General features: G+C 41.5%; 1 protein-coding gene across 1 annotated transcript; it reads left to right on the forward strand.

Annotated features, from left to right (window-relative positions):
• The first annotated feature begins 7,809 nt into the window (after positions 1-7,809).
• On the forward strand, positions 7,810-8,757 carry LOC127197337 (olfactory receptor 13A1). Its single transcript, XM_051155165.1, has one exon. It carries the CDS (start codon positions 7,831-7,833, stop codon positions 8,755-8,757), a length of 927 nt encoding a protein of 308 aa, XP_051011122.1. The 5' UTR covers positions 7,810-7,830.
• Positions 8,758-13,789: the final 5,032 nt, after the last annotated feature.

The following is a 13,789-nucleotide window of genomic DNA, read 5'->3' on the forward strand; positions in this document are numbered from 1 at the left end:
CAATATCTGAGAAGTGAAATCAACTTAGATAACTACTACAAATGAATGGATAATGAATACTCTGGTACCAAACCATATAAAGACCCAACAAAGAAAGAGAACTACAGACAGTTCCCCTTATGAACATAGGTGCAAAAATATTCAGCAAAATACTGCTAGCAAACCGAACCCAAGAATACATCAAAAATACCAACTACCATGATCAAGTATACTTTATCCCAGAGATGCAGGGATAGTTCGATATATGAAAATTAATAAATATAATATACCATATAAACAAAAAGAAAGACAAAAACCACATGATCATCTCATTAGATACAGAAAGGTCTTTTACAAAACCCAACTGCCTTTCATGATAAAAGACCTGCAGAGATTAGGGACACAAGGGAGACATATCTCAACATAATAAAGACAGTTTACAGCACGCCCGTAGCCATAATTAACTTAAATGGAGAGAAGCTCAAAGGAATTCCACTAAACTCAGAAGAAGAAAAGTTGTCTATTCTCTCCTTATCTATTCAATATGGTATGTGAAGTTTTAGAGCCTTAAGACAACGGAAGGAGATGAAAGAGATGCAAATTGGAAATGAAGAAGTCAAGGTATCTTTATTTGCAGATGATGTGATAGTATACATAAGTGACCCTAAAAATCCCACCAGGAAACACTCCAAGAGCAGATAAACACTGTCAGCAAAGTACCCAGAAGAAAATTAACTCACAAAAGCATCAGTGAGCTTCCTACATACACATGACAAACAGACACCAAAGAAACCAAGAATGTGGAAGGGAAGCTTTTAATATCGGCACTCTATTAAGTTAGAAATTGGTTTGTTTGTTTGTTTTTTTTAAATGGGTGGCTTTTTGTATTCAGCCAGACCACAAAAAACAAACCAAGAAGAGAGAGAAAAAACCTAAAAAGACTCACAACAAATGAAGATATTGAAACAGTAATAAAAACCTGACTAGGAACAGCTGGACCCAGATGGATCCAGAGAAGAATTTTACTAGACTTTCAAAGACCTATAGCCAATCTTCCTAAATTATTCAGACATAAAAGGAGCACCCTCAAACTCCTACAAAACTAATATAACTTGAATAACCAAACTTGGTAAATACAGAACAAAAAAGAAAACTACAGGCTACTATGTCTGATAAACACAGATGCAAAAATCATCAGTGAAGTGCTTCCAAAGTGAACAAGTGTGCATCAAAGATTATTCATTTTCCGCTCACTTCCTGCAGTTTCACTGTATTCGTCAACCATGGTATGTGCTGTCTTCAGCAATAGGGCCACTACAAAATTCGTGGTCAAAAAATGGCAGCAGCCATAATTTGTATAGGTTTTAGGACTTTTGGGTCTTTCCTGGCTAACAACTCCTGGAGAGGTGTTCCATACCTGGCCCTGGGATTTTGCCTGATATTCCATGGCTTGTGGGGTTGGCACTATCCACAATGCATGGTACCTATATTCAATGTATGCTTTAAACTATGTTTTTAATTAGTTTATAATGTAATGGAATTCCATGTGACTTATTCAAGCATCCTTAATTTTAGTTAACCTTTCTGCACCCCATTGTCTCTCCATCCCTCACTCGGTTTCCTGTTTAAACTGCTATCGTTTGCTGCATTTGTTTTCAGAGCACACATGTTATACCATCCCCACCTAAAGCTGTGGCCTCTCTGATACTTCAGTGTCTCTACAGACATTCACTTTTGACAAATACATCTAAAAATATGAAACTATGATCTACATGTGAGATAGAACATGTGGATTTTGCTTTCTCTATCTTTGCTGTCTCACTAAATATATTTTTCCAGTTCCATCCATTTCTTACAAATTTCATAACTATGTATGTACCACATTTTCTTTTTTAATTAGTGTTAGTTATTTATCAAGAACAGCTTCTGCAACAAAAGTTTAAAAGACTGAAGGGGGAAAAAAAGAAGACACCAGAAGCCCTTTCATGGCATGCATCTATAAATTAGGACAACGAAATGGTTGAATTACCACTAGTGATCAATACATTCAGTGAAATCTCCATCAAAATCCCAATGTCATTCTTCAGAGGAATGGAGAAAATAAATCCATAATTCATATGGAAGCATGAAAGTCTAAACAGCCAAAGTAATGCTGAAAAAAAGAACCACACTGACCTCAAGTTACATTACACAGCCGTGGCAACACAACACAATGCTTGAACAAAACTAAAAATATACACCAATGGAATATTTGAGAGGAACCAGAAATGAAACCACACAGCTACACCCATCTGATATATTTTGTTAAGGTGTCAAGACTTTTCAATAAATGATGCTTGGAAACTGGATATCTACATGTAGAATTATGAAACTAGATCCTCATCTCTCACCCTGGTCAAAAATAATTGAAGATGTATCAGTTATCTTAATGCCTTGGATTTTTGTGTCCGTGTATTTAATCTGGAATGCTTATAGAGGTGAGGAAGCTAGAAAGGGGGTGGGGTAGGAGGAGGGCATACCTCTATGCAGTAGAACCCACGTGACCTACGTGCCACATTGCCCCAGCTTTGCTCCTGCTTGGTGACTGTGACCACTGCCTTTACGGTTTTCTTTCATACACACTTCCCTCCATCCCTTTATCAAAGCTCTCACTGTAAACAACTGCATATTTTGTGAGGCGATAAGATTTACATATGTCAGCAAAACACCTTGATGTACCTAAAGTTCTGAAGCTATTAGCGGAATTGAATACACAGGCATAGGCAAGGAATTTTGGAAAAGGAGACCAATATAGCTCAGGAAATACAGCCAAGAATTGACAAATAGGGCTTCCATGAAATTAGAAACAAACAAACAACAATGACTACATGGCAAAGGAAACAATAAGAAGAGATGGCCTATGCAATGAAAGAAAATATTTTCTTAACTGTATCTTGGACAGAAAATTAGTATCTAGGAAATATAGAAGACTCAAAATACTAAATACTACTAAACCAAACAACTCAATAAATAAATGGATCTGATGAACAATAAGTTCTAAAAAGATACATACATACATACATACATACATACATACATACATACATACATAAATACATACAAGGGACCAATAAACATGAAAAAATACTAGATTTTCTTAGTCATGATAGAAATGCAAATTAAGACTACATTGATCTTCAGTCTCATTGTCAGAATGGCCACCATTAAGAGCATCAATAGCAACAAGTACAGGAGAAGACACAGGGAAAGGAGCCCCACATGCATTGTTGGTGGGGATACATATTGGCTCAAAGACTATGGAAATTAGTGTGGAAATTCCTTAAAACACTCCATCATGTGAACCATTCATAACATGCCTGTATATATTGTTGAAGGACTATAAGTCAGTGTGCCACACAAATATTTACACAATCACAATAGCTAAGTTATTGAGTAAGTCTAGGTTTCTATCAACAGATAAATGGATAAAAAATGTGACATAGACAATAAATTTTTTCAGTCATAAGAATGAAATTTTTCACTTTTCAGGAAAATGGATGCAACTGCCCATTATTATACTGAGCAAGTAGGTTCAGGTTGAGAAAACAAAGCATCACATCTCCAGGTGTGAATGTATTACTCTGAGAACTGAGCTTGGGTCCTCCCTGACCCCAGTTCTCTGAACTGGGACAGTGGCGATGTCTGGCCGTCTCCCACTGGGCCTTACACTCTCTTCCACACATTTGGCTTGAAGCCCAGAACAACATATCTGTGTCCACCAACGACAGCCAAATCCCCAGCAAAGAGGGATTTAATTTAATTGCTCCTTCTGGGTCCATTTAAAGGAAAGGCTGTGAACATCCCTCCCAGGTGTCTGCCATGGACAGGGACAAATTCTACTAAAGATGAGCCTAAGTTTCTTGCATCATGAACTTAAATAGCGGGACAAAGAGCCTCCCTCACCTGTCTGTACAGGCTCATTCTCACTATGGTCCCTCCTTCATCTGTGTCTGACAGAGAGAAGGCCGTACACGCACTGCACCGGCCGCACGAGAGTGGAGTTATAAAGGTAATTATGAGTATTTCAAGGAACATTTGTCCCATGGGGGGGGGGGTGACATGAAACAGCAGGGGAAAGTTTGACTTGTAACCCTGCCTGCTTAATATTAACAAATGGCATAAACCAGCCTTTGTTTATTTATCTAGACATGTTTAGTTACACAACGCAGTAACATGGAAATATTTCTCCCTAGGTATTATTATGGTTTGATCCATGAATGAGACAGTGATGCAAATAAGATCCTAGATGTGGCTAAGAATTTTAGGTTTGTATGCTATGTCACAGCCACGAAAAGACCCACTCCAGTTGTTGATGGGGGGTTCCTTTTCTTGGCCCTGCTTTAACATTTGCTGGGCTCCGTGTAGGTTGATGTCGCACAACAAAGAATTCTGGACTGGAGTCCAAAAGCTTGGGACTGAATACTAAAGGTCCATGACAATTAGGGCAGGTCATACAGAGAGACTTTAAGAGACAGACTGGACAAAGCCATTTTAATTTAAAGCTGAATACTTGATGCATGTTCTGATTTTCAGTTTTCTATTCTTGAAATACGTTTAGAGTGGATGATGCATCTTCATATATAAGTACATTGGAAATGTTATATAGTGTCTCTGAAAACCAGGAGCCCCTAGAGATTTAAAAACGAGCATTGGTAAATTCTCCATCCTTAACTGCCATAAGACAGCGATATTTTATTTATGACATTAGGAACCACGGACTGGAGCTAAAATAAAAATTCGCTAAAAAAATAAGTTGTGTGCCTACGTGTAAAATTCAACCCGCTGTCAGGAAAAATAAAACGAAAATTTTATTTTTTACTGCACTGAAGGATTTTGAGTGAGCTGTGTTTCTGAGGTGATGAGACCCACAGTGCGTGGTTGTTTTCTAGGAGGACTTAGGCGCTAGAGGACTGGGCGGGTGGGTTAGATAACCCTGGGTGTGGTCACTGTGATGGCTGACCGCAGCAGGAGCTTAAGCCGGGTGCCTGGTACCTGGCAGCTTGCCTTTTCATTTACATCCTTCGCGGTAATTTCGAGGCTTCATGAGAACTGAAGCTGACAGCCTAGAATCCCAGGAGAGTCCGCAGCATTGTGCCTTTCAGGAGACCGGTGAGATCGTCCTCATGGTCATTCTCGTGGGCCTCTTGGCGTCCCGATTCCTTGCTTCCCTGTTGGCTAGCTGCACGGGGAAGACTGCCCACCTTGCCTGAAAAACCATCGCGCCAAGTAGTGTTCTGCAGGGGAACGTGCTCCTCCTTTAGTCTGAAGAGGCTTGTTGAACCGACTCTACCCCTGTCAAGATCGGAGGTGTGTTTAGTTTGTGCTACCCTCGCTCTGGACCCGAGGAAAAAGAATCGGGTTCAGCCTTTCCTGTGTGCTTGGTTTTCTTGGTGCTCAGCAGCAACATGTGGAACCGATGAAGCGCTCTGCTGCTCTGTGAGTGTAGGGAACCGAGGCGCTTGTCTCCTCCTGGTATAGCGGCGGCAAACACACTCCTGTTGGTCTATAGTGAGTGTCATGGCGGGAACACGATGGCTGGGGAAGTCAGTGCGTGAAATTCCAGAGGAGCGCGCAGACGCCTTGCACTAGACCATCGAAACCATGGCACTGCTCCTCTTTCATCCTGACTCAGCTCCTCAGCCTCAGCTTTTCTGTCTCCCTTGCTCACCCTCTGGGCCACGGTAAGGAACACAGAATGTCACGTTTATTTCTCTTGATACAAATCATAAATTAAGGGAAAAATACTATTCATTTTTTTGCTCTCAAACAAAAATGGAATCGGTGAAAGAAACATACTGTGCTTGTTCCATTCACTCACATTATTGAAGTTCCTTGAGCCTCAGACCCAGGAAGACACTGAGGTGAAGACCCAGCGGGTCCCCCAGCACAGGCTTCAGCCTAGGTCAGCTTGTTGCTGTACCTCATTGCAGTGCCACACCCCTCTGCTCAAAGGACACTTGTCATCTTACAGGAGAGTGGCATGACCTAAACTGTAGCTGACACTTAGACATTTTGTATAAGCCTTTAATATTTTAGTGGCAAATGCATTCTGGAAGTTTGGCAAACAAAACAAAACAACAACAAAAAAAATGGAATTCTTAGTTAAAAAATGAACGTACTCCTACCCTTTTAGTGGTGAAGGAATTGAAAAGCAGGAGAGAGCCAATGTGGTGTCACACGTGCTGGTTTTTCCCTCCAGCCATAGTGTGCACTGTGGTTGCTGTCACCGTTATTTTTGCTAGGTGATCTTTAGCATTGAAATAACAAACATGGTTGGGTCTCAGGCATAGCACTTGGGCCAAAATTGCACATGGGGACTTGGACCAGTGCTAGAGAACCAGCTTTGTAACCAGGCCTACAGCACCTGTACTGGGCCTTAGGACAGGTGAATATAGAATCCTGAGGGGTCATAAAAGAGAGAGAGAGAGAGAGAGTGCCCCTTTCTCCTCAAGGAGGAGATGTTTGGAGAGAGCAGCAGACACATTGGACTTTTGAGAAGGACTTTTATGACCTCCTCCTGGCTGAGGAGGTCATAGAGACTGTCCCAAAAAGCCAGATGTGACCCAGAGCATTTACAGGGAGCTGGCTATGGCTGTGGCTGTGGCTGTGGCTGTGGCCGTGGCTGTGGCCTTGGCTTTGAGAGTTAAGACGGGTAGGAAGAGTCTATAGAGGAGGAAGTTTCCAGAAGTGCTGTGTGGGATATTCGCTCTGTCAGCAGTAGGGGACCCTGAGTTATTAAAATGTGCTTATGCAATCCACCTGCCTTTCAGAAAAGCTACACTAGAGAAAATTCAGAAAACACATTAGCAAAAGCAGTGACACAAAAACCAATTGTGGTCTATCGTGCATAAGTTGTTTTGCTGCCAGGTCCGTACACCAATGCCTCTTTATTAATTTTTGTGCTTTAACTCCTAATGACTGTGCAAATTCTTTTTACAATTTCCATTGTATTTAAAAAGTATCAATAAGAGGCCGTGAGTGCACCAGTTTCAAAGTATCCACTACCACACTGACCTATAATGATGCACCCAACTTAGAGAGTGTAGGAGGCTTTGTAGTTTCCAGTCCTAAATTATTTTGCTCAGATTATTTTTTTTTAATATTAGTTACCTAAGAAAATTTTCCAGGAAGGAAATTTTCAAATAGAAAAATTTCAAATTTTCAAAAGTTCAAATGGAGAACTTATGCGTGTGTGTGTGTGTGTGTGTGTGTGTGTATGTGTGTATGCATGCGTGTGTGTGTTCATGTGTTCTGGCGTACTTGTATATGCAGAGACCCATGTGCCTGTTTCCAACGCATGTGCAGGCCAGAGGACAACTTCGGACATTTTTTCCTCTAGTCCCACCCTCCTTGTTGTTTGAGATATGCTGTTTTTTTTTTTTTTTTTTTTTTTTTGTGGTATCCTTTTGAGGAATCCTTGTTTGCTGTGAATACTAAGTCAATCAACTTCCTAAGTTGATTCAGTCGTGAATGACAGAGTGGATCTTTGATTTAATTTGCATTTCTTTAACTGAGAATTAATGAGCTTAATTGGTGACTTGCACTTATTTTTATGAACTGGACGCTCAGGTTTCTGTGTATGTAGCCTATGTTTGGGTATGTTCTTTGTTAACGTAGCAGTGGAGTGTTCATCTTAGTACAACCCAATAACGCTGTGTCTCATCATTCATCCATGCCGTGTTGTCAGGGATGCAGGAAACATGGCGACGACCTTTCTTAAGAAACCTCTCACCTCTTTTTTTTTTTTAGCCCTGAAATCTTATGCAAACGTGTGGGGCCATAATCATCTAATGGTCTCTGACATCCTTGACAATGAGAAACCAGACACTGGTGACAGAGTTCATCCTTCAGGGCTTCTCTGAGCACCCGCAGTACCAGCTGCTCTTATTTATCTGTTTCCTCTCTCTCTACTCTGTGGCCCTCGTAGGTAATGTCCTTATCATCTTGGCCATCACCTGCAACACTGGACTCCACACCCCCATGTACTTTTTCTTATTCAATTTGGCTACTATGGACATCATCTGTACCTCCTCCATTATGCCCAAGGCCCTGAAAGGTCTGGTGTCGGAGCGGAACTCCATCTCCTACGGTGGCTGCATGACCCAGCTCTATTTCCTTACATGGGCTGCATCCTCAGAGTTGCTCCTCCTAACGGTCATGGCCTACGACCGTTACGCGGCCATCTGCCACCCTCTGCATTACGGCACTATGATGAGCAAAGCGTTCTGCAGCATCTTGGCTGCTGGAGTGTGGGCACTCTGTGCTTTCAACACAGCCGTTCACACAGGACTGATGACGCGCTTGGATTTCTGTGGCCCCAGTGTCATCACACATTTCTTCTGTGAGGTACCCCCACTGCTGCTTCTCTCCTGTAGCTCGACCTATGTGAACAGTGTCATGATCGTCTTGGCTGATGCTTTTTACGGCATATTGAACTTCCTGATGACCATCGTGTCGTATGGCTTTATCATCTCCAGCATCCTAAAGATGCGGACGTCAGAAGGGAAGCGGAAAGCCTTCTCGACCTGCTCGTCCCACCTCATTGTGGTGTGCATGTACTACAGTGCTGTCTTCTATGCCTACATCAGCCCCGTCTCCAGCTACAACGCAGAGAAGAGCAAACTGGCTGGCGTGCTGTACACCATGCTCAGCCCTACACTCAACCCTCTGATCTATACTTTGAGAAACAAAGAGGTCAAAGCAGCTCTTAGGAAACTTTTTCCTTTCCTCCGAAATTAAAGTGTGACTCCCAGGGCTCTTCTCTTGGGCTTGTAGTTTCATTGGGGATTGGCTATCCCAGGGGGTACATGAAAGGCTTGTTAGTGTGCCGAAGGTAAGAAAGCTAACCTTTTCCCACACACTGTCTTTGTAGATGACCTCAGAGTTCTGATGACCTGGCACCGACTAATGGAAGAGTGTGGCTGGCTGTGAGCTCACACAATACTGAGCATAAGAAACAGAGTCTCGGGACCAACCCCAGGGGGATACAGTCAAAGAAACAAAAACTCTCTAAGAGGACTGAGTGCCCATAAACCTTACAGATGTGTGGAATGTCTTTCTTTTTTTTTTGCATGTACAGCATTCATGTGGAAACCACACTTTGAATCTGAGTGTGTGAACCTTGAAAGACTTAAGTAGTATGTGTGGACCCATTGCATTTTGAGGATTTCTTGACTGGAGAATTGATTCATGCAGCCTCTGGTCTCCAAGAAACCCACTTCTTCTATTTTCCTTCAACTCTTCCCTTTGGAGTCCTTTAAGCATCAAAGGCAATTTTGGATGTTAATATGAGCTATTGTTTCTGCTTTTTCCTTTTCCTCTCACTGATATTTGCTTCAAGGGGAAACAAATTTGTAGGTTCACCTCTTGGTCTTACTTGTAAAAGCTCCATCTTTATCACATGATATGTGGCCTATATACCTAGAAAAACACCCAAGGTTTTTCACCTCTTGAGTTGGTCTTTGAATTCTGTAGATTTGTCACTTCATTGCCCTGGAGTGGGAACAAGTGACATGAGCCAGTTGTGATAAAATCACTGTAAAAACACAATATTATCCTTCTGTTGTTTCTGAATAAAGCTGGGAGTACAATCTGTATCTGTTGTAGAGAGATCATGAATCTGTCCCTTATGTTAAAAGCTCTTGTAACAAAGTCCATTTCTTTGGTCATGGTGACAGGAAAAAAATGTGAATATTTAGCTATATTTTTGGGAATAAATAAAAACATATTCTTTGTCAGATTAGGTGGAAGCTAAGAATAGAAGTTGATATTTGGTTTAAAAGGGTTGAGCTATCTTTGGGTCTTCACCCATATTCTCATTATCCTTCATCTGAAGTAAATTGATTTTGGACCCAAAATTTGAGAATTAAATGACTTGTAGAAAACCATGGCCTTTATATGTAGATTCTTATGGATTAAGTCTAGTCTCCGTGACAAAATTGATCCCTAATAATAGTTTGATGCTTTTCATGATCTCCAATACTTTTCAATAAACTTGACTTTGTCAACAATCACTGATTACTCAATATGACACTAGTAGAGTTTCAGCATGCCATGAAAAGTATTTATTATTTTTCCACCTTGGTTTCTAATCATTTTTCTAATCTTCGTATTTTACAATGGATTCTAAAGAATGTTTAGACAAATATTGAAAGCTTAAATGAGCATTAACAAATAGAAATTTGACAAAGCAGAAATTTGAGACTATATCTATGTATACACACAAACACACACACAGAGACACAGACACACACACACAGACACACACAGACACACAGACACACACACACAGACACACAGACGCGCGCACACACACACACACACACACACACACACACACACACACACACACTTAGGAAGCAAGTACCCCAATTAACATGACAAATGCAGGCATAAAGGAAGTGCTGCTTCTCAAGAGCCAAGCAATGTTGTCATTCAAGGTCAGGAGGAAGTGAGAATGAGGCAAGAGCCTTGATCTAGCTTGGAAGAAGCTGAAATCAACTTCAACTCTAGTTTCCTTCTATCTATAATAAAGACAAAGGCCCACGTAGGGGCTGAGTGAAACAAATGACAAAAACAAAAAAAACCAAAAAAACGACATCAAGTGTTTTGTGTAATAAAGCAGCGTTTTAGTGAGTGTCCACTGAGGGCGAGAGTACTCGTGGAAAACTGCATACCACACTCCCTGGTTCAACTTGACTACCGATGGCCTGCTGGGCTGGTGAAGTTAACTCTCTGAAACGACTCAGTGGAGAGGGGCAACTGGGGTGAGTAGATGATAAACCTTATCCCAGTAGTTACTGAAGCCCCAGGCACATGAGTAATCTGCAGGCTGCTGGATGCCGCCATCTCTTTTCAAGAGGCCGAAGGGGAGAGCTCCCTGGAGAGACAGATTCCCAGTCTTCTCTTAGTCCGAGTCCTTTCCAGACCCCATTATCAGCTTCCTTTAGTCTGGATATGTTTGTTGTTGTTGTTTTCTGTTCTGCAAACTCAGATAGGTCCATTTGTGTTCAAGTTGCTTTGTCTTCCTCATCCAGTTGAACCCAACTTTGGCCTCTGCTTTATCTTGCGGCTTAAGCCTTTTTCTACAGCTGTCCGGTGGAATGCTCTATCTTCTGTCCTTGTGCTACAAGGACATACATGTCTGTTTTCTCCAACAGCCCTAACAGCTAAGACTCTGTTCTTTCGTGGATCATTTTGGAGGAACCGGTGACAATTTCCCACCGACAGGAAAGGGTCAGTTCTTCTTTCCATGTAGTGTTAACTCTTAAAACTAGTTCTGTCACCTAACATAGGGAGCCATAGAGAGGAAGTGACAGATTTTCCATTCCACGCATTTCTCCGTTTTCTGTCCTTGATTGCATCAAGGTAAGCACATCACGTCTTTGACTCATTCTCCGACCACAGGTCCGTATGCTCCTGATGTTCTTGACCAGTTTAACCTCCTCATGTGGCAGGAACCAAACTGGCTTGCTAGTACCAGCTACTACCGTACATGGCAAGTCTGGATGGAGAACACAGGCTGTGGGTCTGCCATGTACACGGTAAACTCTTTATGAGCATGGCGTGTAGACAGTCTCTGGTTTCAGTGTTTCCTTACCCAGGGTTCCATGTTACGGTCTAGCATCAAGTTGAGAGGCTAGAGCTCAGCTTGGCAGTAGATGGGTGCAAGGCTCAGGATTTGATCTCCAGCATGGGAAATCAGACAAACAAACAAATAGGAAAAACTCAATATCTGGGTCTTGCTTTGTCTGTTGCAAGGGTGTGAATGCCTCATGACTTTAGGAGGTTAGAACTCCTAACTTTCTGCATCTGGACATGTACAAAGGATTGGGAGAAAGCCATCAGACTTTAAGCATGCATCTTTTTGCTTTCTGAATCAGATGCAAGGTGACCAGCTGTATCATGCTTTTGCCCACCTGCCTTCCATACCATGATGCATCTTGTGATGGATTGTGAGCCAAAAATAAACCCCTTCAACTTGTACGTTTCTTTTGTCAAGTACTCATCACACCAATGAGAAAAGTAACTATTACAGCCATTCATTAAATCCCTGCAAAATTCAGGAAAGAAATCTTTTAATGTATAGTGTGAAAATGCTTTAATTTATTTGTCAAATTTCCAGAGTGTGTGAGATGACACACTAGGGAGAAACTGTAAAAACTGTGGAAATAATTCACTGTTCCGGTCCATTGAAGAGCCATAAAAGAATACAATTTATTTACTTGAGTGTAAGTTAGGTGCAAAAATTCTCACATTGCCCCATCCTTACATAAATCAAATATTAAAGATGTAGAGAAGGTGGCCATGAAAGAACACTTTCAAAGTCATCTAAAAATTACCACTGGAAATAAATGTACCATATTAACCCAACATAAATTAATGCAAATATGATCTTGGAGAACATGCCTACTATGAAAGAATTATAGTAAAAACATGTTATCTCTTATTACTACATGATTTTGTGTCAGCATATATTAATTGTATTAATCATGAGCTTCATTATGATATTTTCACACATGGTTGTTATGTATTTGGTCATATTCAACCCTTAATTTATAAAGTAGATTTCTGGGTGGTAGGATTCCTCTTTTGTGGTTACATTACTTAAGAAGCATATATAAGTGGAATAGATATCATTTTTATTTAAATAATCCAATAACAATTTTCCACTTTGAAAAATAACATGTATGGCTCTGCAATCATTACAAAAAAAAAAAAAAAAAAAAAAAGGAACAACGCTCCAACATACCACCCTGGGCCGCTCTGAGTTGCAAAAGGTGAAGGGTCCCTCCCATCACCCAGCCAGCTGTGCATGGTAGGTACAGCTGACCCTACCATGATCTATCACACCCTTAAACAAAACCATCCCTCCTCCTGCAGCTACAAATATCTCCTCAGCTAGGGATGTACTTCATGCTCAGCTCCCCTCTCCTTGCTGGGATTTTGTCTCTTTGAGCTTGTGCAGGTCACAGATCGTGTGAGTTCCTATGGACAATTGTTCTGTTGTGTCCAGAAAACACTTTCCTTGTGTAGTCACCTACCATCTCTGGCTCAGGCAATTTTTCCAAGCCCTTTTCCATGATGATCCATGAACCTTCAGAGGAAGGTTTGATACGGATATCTCATATAGTGTTGAGTAGAGTTCTTAATCTCTGCATAATGGCCAGTTGTGTGTCTGTGTGTTACTTGCCATCTATTGCAAGAGGACTCTTTGGTGAGGGTGGAGAGATGCACTCATCTATGGGTGAGATGGCTTGAATAAGAATAGCCTCCAGAGGCTCAGAGATTTGAATGCTTGGCCACTAGGGATTGGCACTAGAAGGAGGCGTGGTCTTGTTGGAGGAACCCTGTCACTCATGGTGAGCACTGAAGTCTCGGAAGCCCAAGCCAGGCCTAGTGTCTCGCCCTCTCTCTCTGCTGCTCGTGTATATGGATGTAGAACTCTCCTCTCCTTTTCTTGCACCATGCCTGCCTGTATGCCACCGTGCTGCCTGCCATGCATGACAACAAGGGGCTGAACCTCTGAAACTGTAAACAACCCACAATTAAATGCTTTTCTTTATAAGGGTTGCCATGGTCACGGTATCTCTTCACAGCAATAGAACCCCAACTAGGGCAATGGGTAGAGTGGTAAGCCATTTGATTCTAAAAGAATGTTCATAGATTAAAAAAAAAAAAAAAAAAGTAGTCGCCGCTCCTCTGTAGCGGACAGCAATGCCAGGTTCTGTCTCGTCCTATCTTGGGTTCTGGCTTGTGGAGAAGGCTCTAA

The sequence above is a fragment of the Acomys russatus genome, chromosome 13 (genome assembly GCF_903995435.1).
Source record: "Acomys russatus chromosome 13, mAcoRus1.1, whole genome shotgun sequence".
NCBI lineage: Eukaryota > Metazoa > Chordata > Mammalia > Rodentia > Muridae > Acomys > Acomys russatus.

Bases quoted from the DNA above. Each gene is read 5' to 3' on its own strand.
- LOC127197337 (XM_051155165.1), top strand. From the start codon at position 7,831: ATGAGAAACCAGACACTGGTGACAGAGTTCATCCTTCAGGGCTTCTCT.